Source organism: Leuciscus leuciscus, assembly GCF_965113295.1.
Source record: "Leuciscus leuciscus genome assembly, chromosome: 15".
Lineage (NCBI taxonomy): Eukaryota > Metazoa > Chordata > Actinopteri > Cypriniformes > Leuciscidae > Leuciscus > Leuciscus leuciscus.
In genome coordinates this window covers 33485621-33504245 of record NC_138739.1, presented here as the reverse complement: position 1 = coordinate 33504245, position 18625 = coordinate 33485621, and the positions used below count along the sequence as shown (strand labels likewise).

Sequence of the window (18625 nt, the reverse complement as noted above, 5' to 3'; positions counted from 1 at the left end):
GACGCGTGTAAAAAGCAAAAGTTTGAAGCGAAGTGAATGTGCGAATGAGGTGAATAAAACGCTAAACGCCTCATTCGCGCCGAAAGACCTCCAGACGCGCGTAAACACGTCTTTACATTGACTTAAAGGGATAGTTCACCCAAAAATGAAAATTCTGTCAGTAATTACTCAACCTCATGTTGTTCCAACTCCGTAAGACCTTCGTTCATCTTCGGAACACAAATTAAGATATTTTTGATTAAATCTGAGAGCTGGATCACCTCTCCATAGGCTTTTAAGTGATTGAAACTTGCTGGCCCAGAAAAGTTATTAAAGAGATCGTTAATATAGTCCAAGTGACTACAGTGGCTCAATCTTAAGTTTATCAAGCAACGAGAATATCACGTCACCACGCATCACACACATGACAAGCGTCGACCAATAGTGAGCCTACGTGGTGACGTGTAACACAGACGCGCTGCGCAAAAACACTACGAGGCCCAGAGAGAAGGAAATGAATAGTGGAATAAATTCGTTATTTTTGTTTGTTTTGCGCACAAAAAGTATTCTCGTTGCTTGATAAACTTAAGATTGAGCCACTGTAGTCACTTGGACTATATTAACGATCTCTTTAATAACTTTTCTGGGCCAGCAAGTTTCAATCACTTAGAAGCCTATGGAGGAGTGATCAGCTCTCAGATTTAATCAAAAATATCTTAATTTGTGTTCCGAAGATGAACGAAGGTCTTACGGGGTTGGAACAACATGAGGGTGAGTAATTACTGACAGAATTTTCATTTTTGGGTGAACTAACCCTTTAACATTGAAATCACTCGCGTCAGACGCTCTACTCGCGTTTGGCGTGAACGCAGCATTAGGCGTCGAAGATATCGTCATATCCGTTGTTTACTGCGAAACTCAGAAGAAAAATGCACACACAAAAATAGCTGTAATTCACGCAATTGAGATGACTACAGCTGACGACGGCATATTGGAAGTTTGTGATAAACATTGCCGCATCTCCTGTGACGTAGGCGCTAGCCATGACTCATAATGACGTGTAACGGGTTTAGTAGTGGTGTCCCATTTCTTAGGGGAATATTTTCACCCCTACGCCTTAATTGCCACTCTGTTTCAAGGGGCAAGGGTAAGGGGTAGGCGAAGGGGTATAAAATAGAATTGGGATTGAGTCCCATGAATCCCTGAATCCCATGGTTACAGGTGATCGTCTTTAACTCAATATTAACAACATTAAACTCTCTCACTCCTAACAAATAAATAAATAAATAAATAAACAATGAAAGACAGATCTTTAAGAAAATATGTCTTATGATCAGGTCATTAACTTATATTCTGCTGTTGTTTAGACTGGGCAGAGTTACCAACATAAACACTGTTTTGTGAATCTTGTCTGCGTTTCCCAAAAGCATCGTAAGCTTAAGTAGATCGTGGAGCCTTTGCCACCATTTGTGGCTTTAAACAACTTCCACTGTATATAGTGCTAGCCTGACCTTCTGTCCTATACTTACAGATATGACACAAACACGTACGGATGAATGAAAGGAAGAATGCTGTTTCCCACAAAATTCATCCTAACATCTGTAAAATAAAACTGTTATAGGCTTAATGTGATTAGCAGGAAATACAGCAACACACACTCACTCAATCTACATGATTATATTCTGTTCTCTGTTATTCAACCAAATCCTTTACAGTCTTCTGCTTATTTCTAACTTTTTCTATCTAAAAGTTGTGGCAGCAAGACTGGAAGCATCAACCTCTTCCACTGACTCTGTGGGCCCGTCCACACGGAGACGCGGTTTGCTGTATACGTATACATTTTTTATCGTATTGGCGTTTTGTCCACACGGATCCGGCGTTTTCGGAGACTGAAACCGCTATTTTTTTAAACCGGGTCCCAAGGTGGATAAATCTGAAAACGCCGCCCTTGCGTTTTCGTGTGTACGGCCAATCCGTACATTTTGTGAAACGATGATGTCATCACACCAAGTGTCAACTAGTCAGACACCGTTAAGTCACAGCAACTACATTTATGGTTTTTCATATTGTTCAACAAAGTTCTTGATTAAAAAAGAAAAAAGAAAAAAGAAAAGAAAAAAATAAGCTACTGTGCCCAATATTATTGTTGTATACAGCCATAGTATACAGCGCGCAAGGTTTATGCGCATGCTTTAAGTCTTCTTCTCCGTTTTTAGTGTATGTCTGTGGCAGAATTACAGCGCCACATACTGGTCTGGCATGTATACTACATCGTTTTGAGTCGGTTTCAGTGGTTTCGTGTGTACGCAGATATTTCTTGAGACGACGGAATTTTTTTTTTGAACGGGGAAAAAAAATATCGGATAGGGAAAGCTCTGGCTTCGTGTGGATGTGGCCTGTGTTTAGCGCTAAAGCTCATGCAGTTGCTGCTGTTACAGTTATACAGTTGTGTCATGTACCAAATGCTTTATCGTTATTATCAGCTATTACTGATTCATGTGTGCAACCTCATGAGCGTCTGAACTCATGTCGTGTCTGTCTGTCCTACGACTGCTTGAGTTCTTTCTTTTCCAACAAACTACAATGAAACCTATAACTATAACTATAACTATAAATATAATTCCAGTTGCAATGCCAACCCAGAGCGAAGGCGATGATGTTTCCACACTGTCTGGTTCTGTTTCTCCATGGTTTTCTTGTTCAGTCGATATGGTTACTTTTCCTGCTGTTGATTCTGCAACAAAAAAGTATAACAACTATAATTTATATACAGAAACATTCAGACTGAAACATCACTAATGAACATCAAATATGGGATCAACTTCTTGCAGTATTTAGATTTTAAAGCAAACAACTTTAATTCAGTTAAAAACTTTATGCCCTAATCTACTATTTTCACACACCCATAATGATCAGCTGTACAGTGTAATGTTCAGATGAATGTGAGATGAGGCAAGTGTATTTTCCTCCATCAGCATTAATAAGTTTGTGGAGTTTGATGGAGAAGTTTCCTCTTTCATTCTCCTCTGGAAAAGTTTCAGTTCTGTTCTTATACTCTGGATCCTGTTTCTCAAGTGAACGACTGCTGGGAATTATATCACACACAATCTTGCCATTGTGTCTCCAAAACACATTAATATCTTGAAGTTTAATATCATGTTCAGTGGAAGAACACGGCAGGAGAACAGAACCACCAATAACAGCCTCTACTGTTTCCTGCAGAGACACTGAAACAACAGAAACTTTAATTGTAACTGTACTTTAACAGTCAGATGCATTCATTTATCTTTCAACTGTAGTTTGTTCAGATGCTCACCTTTGTTTGTCAGCACCGCAAACACACAGATGAAGCCGCAACTGCAGAAAAAAAAAAAAAAAAAAAAAAAAAAAAAAAAATTTTGCTTCCTTTGGTTCAACTTGAATAGTACGGTACAAACACTAAAGTCATGAGTTTGATTCCCTCATAACACACATAAAGGTAAGATGGTAAGATGGGATAGTGTGTCCCTCCCATACTTAGTTTTATTACTGATCACTGATGTCACTAAATTCATCTCTAAATAGGTTACAAACTGGCAGTAAATGTTCTTAAATTGACAACTTTACCCTTCTTATCCTATTGGTAAAACCTTGAATTCACTACAAATAAAACTACTATCAAATAAAACTATCTGTAACTTACCAAAAAAAAAAAAAAAAAAAAAAAAAAGTGCTAATGCTAACTGCTCTTACTATGCATATAAACTTTATAATCATTGCTAAACCAATTCATGTTTAATATTTTAACAACACTAAAAATCCCCTTTTAATTCTAGTTAAAATAAAGCATTTGGCAACCAAAACACAGCAGGATAAACACGAACACGAGCAACAAGCTAACGTTACATCAGGCCTTCACTGCTGAGAAGTACATGTGTGTGCAAATAGTGTTTCATTCTGCATTCAGCAAACATACCTGATCATCATGGTGGACCAATATTATCAATATATGTATTATTTGACTATATTGCATTAAATACTTTTTATAGGGTGAAATACTACTTTTTCACCAGAAAGTATCGTAGCTCTTCAGCTTCCGCACTGCATGAGTTCTACGTATGACATCAGACGTAAGTGACGTCAACAGAAATCACGTGAATGATCAGACATGCGCAGATATTCGTTCATCTTAAATTTACTTCGGTAGGCTATAATCAAGACTCCTGATCTCTAATCTGTCTGTCATATACACTTTAATTCATCAATAAAATAAATGATAAAAGCTTTTTATTTTATCTTTATTGTTTATTCTATTTTAAAAGCATTTTATTTATCATTTTCATTGGTTAGATTAGACTGTAAAAAAATATCTTCCAGTTTAGTTTATCTGCCAACTTTATATTTCATTAAGTCATATAATGTTAACATACCTACTTTAACGTAAAAAAATTGCCTTTACTTTAAAATGTAACAATAACCACCATAATAATACAGGTAGCACAGTAGAAATGGCCTATTAATAAAACATGATTAATACTCATATAGACGGTGCACCATCAAACACAAATACAAAACACCATCAGGGTAACACACAACACTAAAATAATGCAATAATCATTTATTAATTTACATCAAATATCACTCAAAAGTCAAAACACACTAATGTGCATTACTGATAAGAATTATTTATAAAGAATGTAATCATATAGGCCTATGTGTAACGACTTGAATGTCCTTTTACTGTTTTTACTGCCTAAAGGCGGGCATACACTGCGATTTCAGCAAGGTACCTATACTCACACTGAACGAGATCGCATGCGATGTAAAGCCAAAGCTCAGATTTATGTGCTCACACTATACGGTCTGAACGTCGAGCTGCGACTTCACGGCTCACACTATACGTGTGAAATATGCACGAATCAGCGCGATAAACCCTCGTGCCGGGTAGCGCCATAGACGATATCAGGTATCCAGAGATATTTTCAAAACAAGCATCAGCAATCAATATCAAGATGATTTAGCATTTCCAATTTATGTATTAAATTATTATTAGTATTATTTTATTATTATTATTATTTTTAGGGAAGGCTACTTTTATTATTAAATTGATAGGCTATTATAATTAAATTGCCACACAATAATTTCATAGTGCATCACCACATAACCACGGATGTGAGGATAATAAAATATTACATAGAAGCTTACTCCTCCTCATTGAAAATTGTCTAAAACATTAAGGTCGATTACAATGAACGATAGGCATATAATTATTATTAACAGTCTATAATATGTCCGAACACTGCAATAATTCATCATTGAAAATTAAAAACAGCTTTTTTTCAAAAACATTGTTTAGCATTAATAAAAGAGGCAAAACAGTGTAGCCTACATTGCAGGTGGTTTGGAAGACGTGGGTAATGGTTAATCCATTTTGCAACAGTAATTTGAAGCTAGTTTGAACTACAGAACTTGAAGATCTCCCTCTTTTCTTTTTCCTTTTTTTTTTTTTTTTTTTGCTCCAGATGAAACTTCTGCCCGCCTTTAATTATCTGGTAATTCATAGTGTTTACTTCCCAAAACCATACATTTATGTCACAATTAAATTAAATAGGCTATAATATGATGTTTTTTTTTTGTTTTTTTTACCATGTAGCCTATAGTAAACCAATAAATATATATATATATATATATATATATTTTTTTTTTTACTTTAGTATACCAAATATTGTGTACAAAATTATACTGTGCTAGTTTCACTGAAAAATAATCACGTTTGATGTATATGCTATAATAAAAAATAAGCTGGTCTTTTCAGCAGGATGCTTTACTCATCCTTCTGTCTGATGTGACGTCTGATCCAGTATTAGTGAAATGAACAGCAGTAAATGAGTAAATGTTCTCAGACTTACATGAGTATCTGAGTGAAGCTTCTCTCTTAAACTCTGTGTTCTGGATCCTGATCCTCAACTGAAACATTTCTCTGAATGATGTCTTCTTATACTGTCACTGAGTCTTTACTGTCATGTCTTGACTTTAACACTGTAAGAGCAGGACAAGATAGCAGAGCTTCCAGTGACATCCTCATTCTGACCTACAGAGAAAAACAAGAAAAAAAAGAAAGAGAGAGAATTGAATTTATCAAGGAAATACAGCCTGGCTTTTAACAATGGTTTTCAAAAATGAATTAACAAATGAATCTTCTACAACAGATATTACCTGTTTCTTTTTCATATCTGATCTCAGTCCAGAAAGATCTTCCTCACAGTTCCTCTGTCTTGTTTTCATCCTGACAGACTGAACAAGCTCTGAGAGATTGAGACTGATATTCTCTGATGAACTGATGGGAGGAGGAAGAGACTGATGGGAGGAGGAAGAGACTGATGGGAGGAGAAAGAGACTGATGGGAGGAGGAAGAGACTGATGGGAGGAGAAAGAGACTGATGGGAGGAGAAAGAGTCTGATGGGAGGAGGAAGAGACTGATGGGAGGAGAAAGAGACTGATGGGAGGAGGAAGAGACTGATGGGAGGAGGAAGAGACTGATGGGAGGAGGAAGAGACTGATGGGAGGAGGAAGAGACTGATGGGAGGAGTAACTAGGGTACAAGTATATTTTGTGTATTCAACTAAAGAGAGAGAAAGCAAAAGCTCGCAGTCTTGCAATGAATTTGCCTTTCAAACTTTGTTTATAATCATACAGTATCAGCATGCAGGTTCAGTTGCGTGTTGCTTGTTTTATTTTTTGTCGGCACATGTACATTCCTTTAGTTTTGTTGTAAACATCTATTCTGAACATTAATAAAATGCTGATAGATTCAAGATTCGAGTGGCTTTATTGTAATGGTAAAAAGCTTTACATTGCCAAAACATTGCTAACATTAAATTATATATTTACACACAATTAAAAAAAGATTGATCAAATAATAACAGTGAGACAGAAAAGGCAAAAAGTACACTGATTTGTTTTGTTATTTAAATTTTCTTCAGTTTTGATGTTATTGTCCTCTTTTGTCATGGCCACCAGGTTTGTATTTCTCTTCTTTTGAAATATTCTTCAGTATTATATGTATTAACATTTTGTTTTGTTTGTATCACAGCATATTGTTTTGTATATTGTCTTAGTATGTGGACAAAATGCTTTTGATGCCTATAATCATCACACTGTTTCTGAAATACACAGAGGCATTTAGTTTGATTGTTCTTCAATAGTTTGTACAGGTTTGACCTGATGCCTTTATCTGATATATTTACTAGCAAGTGGTGCTTGATGTGAAACTCAAACCTAACTCAGCTCTTCACATCATGGGACGCAACACAGGACTACAGTGTGTAATATGTTTCCTCTTCTGCCCTCAAGAGGCTGCAATTGTTATTTTTATATAAACCCAATGAATCCCTGATACTATTCAAAATAACCTTTTAATGTAGGCCTATTTAGCAAGTTTAAGGAAGGTGTTGGATATGATGATGAGATAGTGGCGTTCAGAATGTGTACACCAATTAAATGTCAGTACACAGATGTGCTGTTTATGCATGTATGTACTGTATTATGTATGTATGTGTATATGTTTACCAAAAAGGATGTCACTTAAGTAACTTGAGTTACGTAATCAGATTACCTTTACAAATAAGTAACGCACTTTGTTTCCCCATTTATTGTCTGACACTCTCCAGTCCCCATGTTGAGACAAATCCATGTGCAGAGGCGTTGTGTGTAATGTGAGCGTGCATTTACTCATCTCACATGCACACAAAAAAAAGATACGCGTTTATGATTTGTTTATTATGGCTGCATGAACATATCAATGTTGAGAAAGCAATCACGTCACTAGCTTTAAATATGCAACTTCGCCGGCTAATGAATGGATAAAACTGGCCAGCTGGATATAAACTAATGGAAATAGATGGTAACAATTGCTACATAAAACAATTTATTTATTTTTTGTCACATATTGCTTTAATCGCTTGAGGTAGCTAATGTTATTCCTCTCAGACTCGACGGCAAACATACTTCTGTTCTTTCTCTGCTAATGCTGCATCTAGTCAACAAATTAATTACTTGTAACTTTATAATGACATGGCAATATACTTTAGTGTTATGTATGCATACCGTTTCGCTATCAGTGTTTTAAATGCTGAAGTGTCAGCGATTTCCATGAAGCGTGATCTTTCCGTGCTGAGCGCAGCCTCACGTGTTAACGTTAACAACTCAGTCAGTGTTATTCCGCCTCTAGAGGCCGCTCTCGCTCTGTATAATGGAGTTAAATTGTAGCGCATGTTTAATGGCACATGGAGTGTTTGGTTAATCAACCCAATAAGAGGCTATTCAAGTCACCTTTATTCAGTGGTGGAAAGAGTAAAAAAAAAAAAAAAAAACTGTACTTAAGTAAAAGTATTGCTACTTAAGTAATAATTTACTTGAGTACAAGCCGAAGTAGGCTACTGAAAAATAATATGACTCAAGTAAGAGTAAATAAATAGTTTGCTTAAAAACTACTCAAGTATCTACGTTACAAAGTACTTTAGTATTATTTTTCTATTTTGACCCAAAATGGGGAGATGATAGCGAAATGGAGCGCTAAACACTCTCATGTCGTCTGTTTCATTCATACTGGAAGCCCAGAACTGATTCATACCTCGCGCAGAAAGTCCACAAGTGAGATTCATAGAAGAGATTCACTTATGATGTATCAGGAAATGCCAATATGGATATAATAACATGCAATTAGAGACATTTGACTGATGAAACATGAAGACAAACACATGATAGCGATCTGTGTTCATCAAGCTATTTCAGGTATTTTCATAAGAATGATGTATGTCTTTAAAGGGATAGTTCACCCAAAAAGGAAAATTAGCCCATGATTTGTTCACCCTCAAGTCATCCTAGGTGTATATGACATTCTTCTTTCAGACAAATACAATCAGAGTTATATAAAAAAAAATGTCCTGGCTCTTCCAAGCTTTATAATGGCAGTGAATGGCTGGAGAAAATTTGAAGCCCAAAAAAGTGTATCCATCCATTATAAATGTGCTCCACTTTAAAGGCCTTCTGAAGTGAAGCCATGCGTTTGTTTAAGGAAAATACCCATATTTAAAACTTTATAAACTATAATCACTAGCTTCCGCCAGACGACCATACACATCGATTTACGGTGGAAGACTAACCCCTGACCCGACGCACTTTATAATATCATCTATTATATATATTATAGAAGAGGAGCTTCAGTTTGTTGCACAGCCCTATTTGTTTGAACCGTGAGAGGAGTCTAAGCTTACTCCTACAGTACATCCTACGTCATACATGTGTCACAGGTTACTCTTGTGGCGCAAGTCAATTTGCGTAGTATGCGTGCGGTCGTATGGCGGAAGCTAGTTATTTTAGATTATAAAGTTATAAATATGGGTATTTTTCAAAAACCCATGGCTTCGCTTCCGAAGGCCTTTATTAGCCCACGGGAGCCGTGCTGAGTATTTTTTTTTTTTATCATGAATGGATGCACTTTTTTGGGCTTTAAATTTTTTCCAGCCATTCACTCTAATTATAAAGCTTGGAGGAGCCAGGACATTTATATTAATTAATACAACTATTCGTCTGAAAGAAGAATGTCATATACACCTAGGATGACTTGAGGGTGAGTAAATCATGGGCTTTTTCAAATATTTTCATTTTTGGGTGAACTAACCCATTAATGCAATGCTAATCAACATAGCCTGTATTATAGAATTTAATAAAATAATATATTCTCACACATGAAACCACAGAAAAACATGATATTAAACTCATAAATTGTAGTTTTTGACGGTATGCTATAAGCAAACATACTAGCTTTCCCTGTTGTCAAGAGCAAATGTTCTCTTACGAGAGGTCTCTCGTACTGCGTAAGTATCTTACGCTAGGGGAAAATCCCTTTTCCGCGAGATATTGAAGCCAAAAAAACTATCCTTAATTTTGTATTATTGTAAAATGCGTTGCGGCAGCATACAGACATAGGCAAGACGGCTCGCGTGCCTATTGGCTGTTCTGCGGCAACTGCAGCAGCCTATCGAGCGAGGCCTAGCGTGACGTCAGACCCAATGAGGGTGCTTCACGCCCGCTGCGTCACGTGCCGCCGAAACGGGCGTGGCTTAGGCCTATAAATCTGGCTCGCGGGCAGCTGATATCTGATTTTTCATCTCTTCAGCGAAGCTCTCGCATCGCTGGATCCGGAGAGAAGCTGCGCCGTCTGAAGGAGCTTTTCAGCGGGACGAGTCGACACTCTGAAGCCGCTGGCCTGGTTATTATAAAATGTGCTTATTTAAAGTGCTGGAGGCATTTTGTGATTATTTATATTGTACAACATTTCTAGGGGTATTAAGGGGTGCTGAATCCAAATCTGCTGTATATGAAGCTCAAAAATGTCCCAAAATGCCTACAAATTTAGAAATTCAAAATGGCCGCCACCACCAGGCTTAAATCTATTTTTCAGTATATCTTTTTGACTAAACAAGGTTCAAACATGAAATAAATGTGCTTTTGTAAGTTTTCCTACATGGGCAATTCAATGCCATATTCAGATTTGAGATGTAATGTGAAGAACCTGCTTAGATATTGCAAAAATAGTTGTTTTTAACTATGAACTATTATTAACTAATTAATAATTAAGTTATTATTATTAATATTATCAGGCTACTTTTACTTAGTTTGTATTTTGTTTTGAGGTCAAATGTGCTGTAATGCACTCCCCCACTTTTGCCCTCCCCAATATCACCCCACCCCTCCCCGAGCTTAGCCTTTCTCACACTTCTCAGAACGGCTGATCGGAAACATAAGACAGCTAACAGGTAAAGTCATGTCCAGTGTATATTTTCATAATGTGACATGTTTTCATAAACATCCCAAGGGGATCAATAACGTTTCTATCTATATATCTATCTATCTATGTAGTTTAAATAATTGCAGTATATATTTTAGCATTTTTGATCACTAAAAGAAGCCTATTAGTGCGATTAGCTAGATGACATCAAAGTCCGTAAACTTAACACACTTGCTTTTACACTGACTGATTGGAGGAAAAACTTTACATTTATTTCATTTAAAGGTGCTCTAAGTGATGTTTGGGTGACGTCACTTCTTGTTGACGCTTAAAGTATAGGCCTTATTCGCAAACACCGGAAGTAGCTATACCGCGGCCATATTGTTGACATGACATCTGTTCTGCCCCTAGCCGCACGCAGATCAAGAGAAGATAAGCTTGATTGGTGTGGACCCATATTAAATAGACCCAATAGTCTTAAGTAAAGAAAGATCCGTCCTTATTGCCAGCCGTAACTTATGCTGCCAACTCTCACGCATTCACCGTGAGACACACGCAATTGACACTTTTCACACGCTCTCACGCCCCACATACATTTTCTCACGCACAGAAAAATCGCGAAGCAAAGAGGACACGGAGACCGACAGACTAGACAGGGCAGGTTACTTATGATAATAAAAAAATCTCAGCTCTCAGATTCTGTCACTTTTATTATGAAATTCAAACAATAAACACAGTTTTGGCGCTTGTAAATGTGACGTGACAGATCCCTAGCGGCACATGAACCGATCATCTCTAGCTAGTAAATAAACACGAATGAACAATGTTGAAAGATACAGTACAACTTACCGAAATGTATATTCCTCATACATAATATCGACCAATCAATCAAACAAAGGGGTCAATAAAACAGTTGGAGAACAATTATGTCACATAACATTTACCTCAGGAAAGCCATTTGATGACCATAATATAGGCTATAGCACGTTAGTTGGCTAGAAAAAAAGAGCTATAGAGAGTATTTAGCTAAGTATGTGTACTATATTACATATTTATCACAATAATCGCAATAATTGAATTGAATTGAAATAATGAAAAAAAGCGTAACGTTAGCTTACCAGAAATTGTACCATGTAAACATTGCAACATGTTGTCACTAAACCTAAAAAAATTCAGTTTAGTTACTAAAATGTTTTGACAATCACAATACACTTATTGTCATGCAATATATTTTTTTACACCCCCCCCCAATCCCCCCTAACATGTGGTAAAATGATGGGAACAGACTTTGCTGTGGGGAGTTGGCTGAAAGTTTAGCCTATATTTATCCTAGCTAGCCACAAGTCTCTCCTGCGCTGGCTCAACTCCTCTGTCTCCTTCCCTTCACGTTTTCTGACAGTCGGTATCGCATAAAAACTAACTCCGGGGTTCTTATTGCTGTTGTTAGAACAGCCGTGTATTACATAACACACCATCGCGCTGTTTAAAAAAAATATATACAGCGATAATGCCATGGATAATACCGACGCTGCCTCGCTTGTCAATTGACAGATTGACAGTTGCCGTGGTTTCTATGTCAACAACATGGCCGCCGCGAACATTGATGACGTAGATCGAATAAGAACTATTGTCAAACAAAACGGAGACTAGCTAGACCCTCCCTCCTCCTCATCCGCACACTAACTCCCCAAACCCCACCCCAAATCCTTCTTGTCGGTTATTGGCTGGAACAGTTTGTTATTTTTCAAGGTGCGGGTGAGCCCAGTTTGTTTTTGTTGCCGTTTGTGGAGAAATTTCATTTCTTGTATGAGATGAAGTTTTTCTTTCTGATCTTGTTGGCAAAAGATACACTGCTTCCAATCTATTGGAGGTATTTTGCTCCGTAGAGTAACATTTTGCAGAGTTGGATGCAGATGAACTTCGTTTGGTATCTATTGGTAACTTGGGCCACGGAGGTATTGTAGGTGGGCGTGGGAGGCCTTTCAATAAAAAATAAAAAAAATCACGAACGATTACTAAAAGGGATTGAATGGTTCAAGTAGAACAAAACCCAACGAGATTTACATTTAAATAAATTAAAGGTGCTCTAAGCGATGTCACGCGTTTTTTAGGCCAAAATTTTTTTTGTCACATACAGCAAACATCTCCTCACTATCCGTAGCTACCTGTCCCCTGAACACACTGTAAAAAAACGTGGTCTCTGCAGACACCACAGGCTCCACAAACAGCAACAAAAACAAACTGGGCTAACCCGCACCACGAAACATAACAAACTGTTCCAGCCAATAACTGTGTTCATGTGACGAACAACCGTATAAGTCCAAAAAAAAACAAATTGAGATAACCATGTGACTTGAATGTATGTGTGCCACTTTGTATACAGAATCACTTTGGCGGGGTGTTCGCGCGAACCAAAACTCTGTATTTTACATTTTTAAATAGTCTCACGCGGAAAAACCGTTTATGTCCACTAACGAAAAATGGAGACGCCGGTTGCTTTCATGTCCGCTGCGGACATTAATAGGCAAAACCTCGGCAAAAAAAGGAGAGCGAACATGAATGAATGGAAGGACAGAGCAAGGAAGTCTTTGAGGGATGCTGGGAAACCATATGTGAACCGGAGAGGAGAGCAAAAACGAGGAAAAGGTCCACCAAAAGAGGTGAGTGAAAAACCGTATACAAAGTATCTACCTAAAGTTAGCGGTTACAGTCAGAGGGGTGTGTAGGCTACTGGGTGTCGTCTACTACAGTTCATATAGCTCACTCTGTTTAAAGGATCAAGTCATGAATAGGTCGAAATGAAAGCTGAGAAAATTAAGAGAAAATTAGGATTCAGGGGACGTTTTAAACATGTCTCTACTCCTTATAACCACGGAGAAATGAATCGAAACGCTTTAGGTGCGTCTCTAACACCAGCCCAGCTGCGTCACGTAACGTTAGGCTGTAATGTTATTACCATTCATTGATTGTGTTATAATTTTATATACATAAACAAACATATGTAAATTCATCCCCAATCTTTAAGATGTTTAGAGTAGAATTAGATTGCTTTATGTCTTCACTGAAATTGGTAAAAAAAAAAAAAAAAAAAAATATATATATATATATATACGTTATATATTTAAAATATTTTGATATAATATTTGGATCCCCTGTTACAGCTGAGTAGTCAACTTTCTTAATCATTGATATAAACAAGTTGTCTACAAAAAAATAATCTAGTCTAGAAAAGGAATGATGGACATGGGAAAAAAAAGGAGAATTGTCTAGTCAATGCGTTTAAGAATAAGGATCCACACAGCCGTTCTGTTGCATAAATAGAGATAAGGCCATTGCCATATCAGAAACATTACTACTAGTGCTGGACCTATCAAGCTGAGGATCGAAAACACAGTTTAAATCACCAGCGAATAACAAATTATGTGTATTAAGCTTGGGGGTATTAATGAGTCATAGATTGTGTCAGAAGGTATAAACTGTACTCTCTTATTAATTAAAACTGCCACACCTCTTGATCTGCTATTACATTTGGAATGAAAAATTTGACTAACCCATATCTTACGAATTCTATTGTGATCATCCAGTCTTAAATGTGTTTCTTGTAAAAACAATATATCTGGTTTAAAATGGGAGAAAACTTTAGCTCTTTTAACAGGACGATTTAATCCCCTGACATTACATGTCATAAGCCTCACAGGATGACCTCTATCTTCATCACCTATATTAACTGTATATTCATTAAATTTTTATGCAAAACTTTGTTTTGTAATGTTGTATGCTATGCTATGTTTGTTACTTGTTATTTAATAAATCATAAAAATAAATTAAAAAAGGTAATAATAAAAAAATGCATTGATTGTGTAAGCAGTTATATATTCTAGCTAGTAACCTTAATATCTGCTAAGAGCTCTAGTGTTTTATAGCTAAAAAAAACAAACAACAACTTTGTTTCTGTTAAGGGAAAGGTGTGCAAGGAGACGTGTCCCAGGCAGTGTTCAAGTCTAACAGACCAAAGAAAACTCCAGCTCTTCACAGAGTTTTATGCTGTCTCTTATGAGAGGCAGCAGGCTATCATTCTCTCTGGTTTGGAGCAGGTAGGCTAACTTAAGCAATTCGTGACCATATCATGTCAACAGTATGCAATGCATTACAATGTAGGCCCATGAAATAACCAGTGAATTGAATACTACTGTATGCCTTCAATTCACTAAGACTGCACATGCGCCTGATCACTGTAAATGTTACATTTTGTGAGGATGGATGAAGGATGATATCGGCATCGTAGGCCACCAAGTGCATTAAAGACCACAGCGCTTTGGTGCCCTAAAAGGCACACACATGGCTTATTCATTCTCCTAACCAAAGACTACTCACGTACTTAATGACCTTAACTTGACAGCTCTACACGACAGCTAGCCTGCTACGCTATGGTAAATGTCTTTTTACTTTATGTCTTTTTACTTCTAGCACAAGGTGAGTCGCAGACGACCACGTGGGCCTGACACTGAGCTTACTAAGATGAAGTACAACTTCAAGTACCATGTGCAATGGCGCCACCAGGGGGTGGCCAGGGGTGGCCGTGGCCACCCCTGGCCGACTCCTGGCCACCCCACTGGCCACCCCGCTGGCCAGTATAAATTTTAGTAGCATCAGTTATGCATTTCATCCCCAATGCACAGCCAGGCAGACCTTCGATCGCACACAGTAGCCAGTACTCTGCGTGCTCAGACAGCAACAGCTCAGCGCGTGCCCGTCGGTCAACAATTTCAAAAGAAGTTAAGGAAGAAGACGAAGAAGACTACCGCGTCAGTTTGGGTGACAAAGTCATCTGAAGTCATTCCATAGCTTAATGTGACGGACAGAAGTCTATTTACATCATTAAAGTTTACGGAAACTCGTTTTCCCTCCTCTGTGGCTGTCAATCATTCTCCATTCAGTATTCAAACAGCGCGCGCGCCTCTTCTGGTTGGATGCACGGTAAAACTCTCTCCAATATGATATATTCACATTATAATGCATTATCTGTATATAAAAGGCTGTGGATTTGCATAAAATGATTTTATTTTGTTGGAGTTTGTTGCTGTTTTTAAACGACTCACTACCGTGTGCTTGTTAGATCACACACATCACAAGGACTATGAATCGGCATCAAACGCACAATAACTGGAATTTAAAACTGTGAAACAAATGATCAATAAACTGTTGGACAGATAGACACTAGGATTTGTGCGCTCGACATTTCTTCGCTTTGTGCCGTGAACTTTTAAATGCGCACTTGTTCAGTGCAGCGCTGCACACTGTGACTCCATGTTGCTTTGAGCACATCATTCTGCACCCGCGATGCGCATATGCGCTTTGTGCGCTCTGTTTTGAAGCGTCTCATATTATCATGGTTTTGCGCACTGAAAGATTATTAAAAGCCTATATTTTTATACCTAGCCTGCTCAATACATTTAAAATAAGCATAATTTAATTGTATATTATTTATTTGTAGTGTAGGCTATATAAATATATACACTTCTGAATTCTTGACATTAATATATAATATATTTGTATCTGCCAGTATCTGCTTTTCCCCAGTAACTGTTTTGTTTGCAATAAATGTACACCTTATGCCAAATATAATTGCAAAATACAACAGAATTGTTGTGTAACTCAAAATGTTAACTGTACTGTTATTAGTCTATGCACATTTTATCATTAGTAACATTAAACACAATAAACCATCATATAGTATATCAGTAGGAGTTTCCTTAAGTCTTTCTAAAAGTTTACTACAGGCCGGTTTACTACAACAGTAGAAAAAAATTTCTGAAATGATGGTTTAAAGTTTTGGTGTGCCACCCCAAGATTTTAAGTGGCCCCATCTGGCCACCCCTATGAAAAATGTCTGGAGGCGCCACTGACCATGTGCAACAAGGAGGCCAAAGACTTGCTGTTTGTAAGCTCACATTTATGTCAGTCTTTCAACTGACCAACAGTCGCCCACAGGCAAGTTTTATATAGCCTAGCTTTTTCCGTTTATTAACTTTTTATTACATGCATGATTTTAATTAGATACATTGTCCATAACATATTTATTTAAAGTTACTTATCTTTGAAAAGGTTATTCAAGAAAAGTTAGGCAGTCAGTCTGAGGGAACAGAGCAGGTAGTCAGGTCTCCATTAGAGGACTTCAGAGGAAATCATAAGAACAGGTAAGAAAAATAAATAAATCTTGAAGGACCTCATGCTCTCGTCCTGTTAGTTTTTAAAGCTGCACCAATGTCAGCATCAGTTGCCCTACAACATTCCCTGGTCTAATGGTGCACTGGACGCTGGCATTATAGGGCGTCGGGCGCCTTGCCACCCTATAACGCCAGCGTGCATGTACCGTAATGGTTAGGATTCAGCTCACTGTTGTTGCCCAGTCAGGAAACATATTTTTGCACTTTGAGATCGATATCAGAGGTAAAGTGCTATGCAAATGTAATGTATGATTATTCTTTGTATCATTACAACATGTGGATCTTAACACTGGAACGGCCATGGCGGTCATTTTGACCGTTTTGAATTTTATATCTGCAATAACTTTGTTGAAAAAATAAATACAATCCTGCTGGTACCTGACTTTTCCTAAAAGTGTCTGTATTTTCATTTAAAATGTTTTTCATATAAATTACACATAAGGCAAAAAACCAAATGAACATATTTACCTATTTCGGCCATAGACGGTCATATTGACCGCACGGAATTTCGCGGTATTATTATAGGCTATACTAATATACACAACAATAAAATGTGGTTAAAAATACACTAAACATATTCAACAACAAATTATTTAAATGTAATGATATTCAGAACAGAACAAGAATGAAAAAATAACTAGGCTATAAACAAGCCAAAATGAAATGCGTTATAAGCGAAAGTGAAAGTAAGCGGCGTTAGGCTCACGTAACTTTCTAATTAGAATCAAAATGTTTCAACATTTGCGATGTATTTGGATGGTAAACTATTTCTTTATTATAGGCTTTGTACTTCACTCACGTTCCAATATCGACGGAAAAAATCATCCTCTTCACATGCGCAAAATGGTACGAATTGTAGGCTAGCCTACTAGGCTACAAAAAGAGCAGTGGAATTTTTATGTTAGGTTGACTATTTTATTATTATATTTTATTGTGGCTATAATGAACAGGCTGCAATGTCAAGATTGCAATACTGGAATATGGTTGGGGTGTGTGTGTGTGTGTGTGTGTGTGTGTGTGTGTGTGTGTGTGTGTTGGCGGGCGCGACGCGATCGAACTGTGTAAACAAATATGGGCTACTCCGTCATTTTGTTCAGGACATCTACGGATATTATTTATTTATAAATGTATAATTAAACTTGTTTAAATGTACAGTTTGGTGTTGTTTTGTTTTTTAAAGACATATTAATAAAATAAATGCATTAATCTCTCAATTGGGTATTTATCATTAAAGATATAGAGTTTGGAATATAGCGGTCAAAATGACCGCTTGCGGCAGTTCTAGTAGTTATGGAATTCTGGCACTTCTAGTGTTAAAGGGATACTTCATCTCTGGAAAGATTAATGTGTATTTAAAATGGGTCATTTATGTAGAATAAAGGTGAAATTATTTTTGAATTTGGAGCCTTCTAGACTGAGAAAAGCCAGAAAATGAATTTTTGATTTATGGGGATGAAGACAACAACTCCCAGAATGCACTTGCTTTGCTGCCCTATGAGGCCACGCCTACCGGTAAGATAGCGCAGTTTAAACAACAAGGCTAGGCTACTAGTGAGTCTCCATGACGAGTCTGCCCGGGATTTCGAGATCGGCCAAAATGTCCAGGATTCGGCTTTTAAACTTCAAACTACTTTAAACTTCAAACTA

The 18625-nt window shown here is 37.3% G+C and overlaps 2 protein-coding genes across 2 annotated transcripts in view; one reads left to right on the top strand and one right to left on the bottom strand.

Moving 5' to 3' along the window:
- The window catches only part of LOC309475517 (uncharacterized protein), a 174914-nt gene that overhangs the window by 40035 nt on the left and 116254 nt on the right, over nt 1-18625 (top strand). The gene's annotated exons all lie outside the window — the stretch shown is intronic.
- Nucleotides 2466-18625, bottom strand: part of LOC309475525 (ICOS ligand-like) — a gene marked incomplete at its 3' end in the record, with an annotated part of 52674 nt that continues 36514 nt past the window's right edge. The window contains exon 4 of the mRNA XM_082138368.1: nt 2466-2713. Coding sequence (XP_081994494.1) covers nt 2466-2713 — 248 coding nt within the window. The remainder of the gene's footprint in view (nt 2714-18625) is intronic.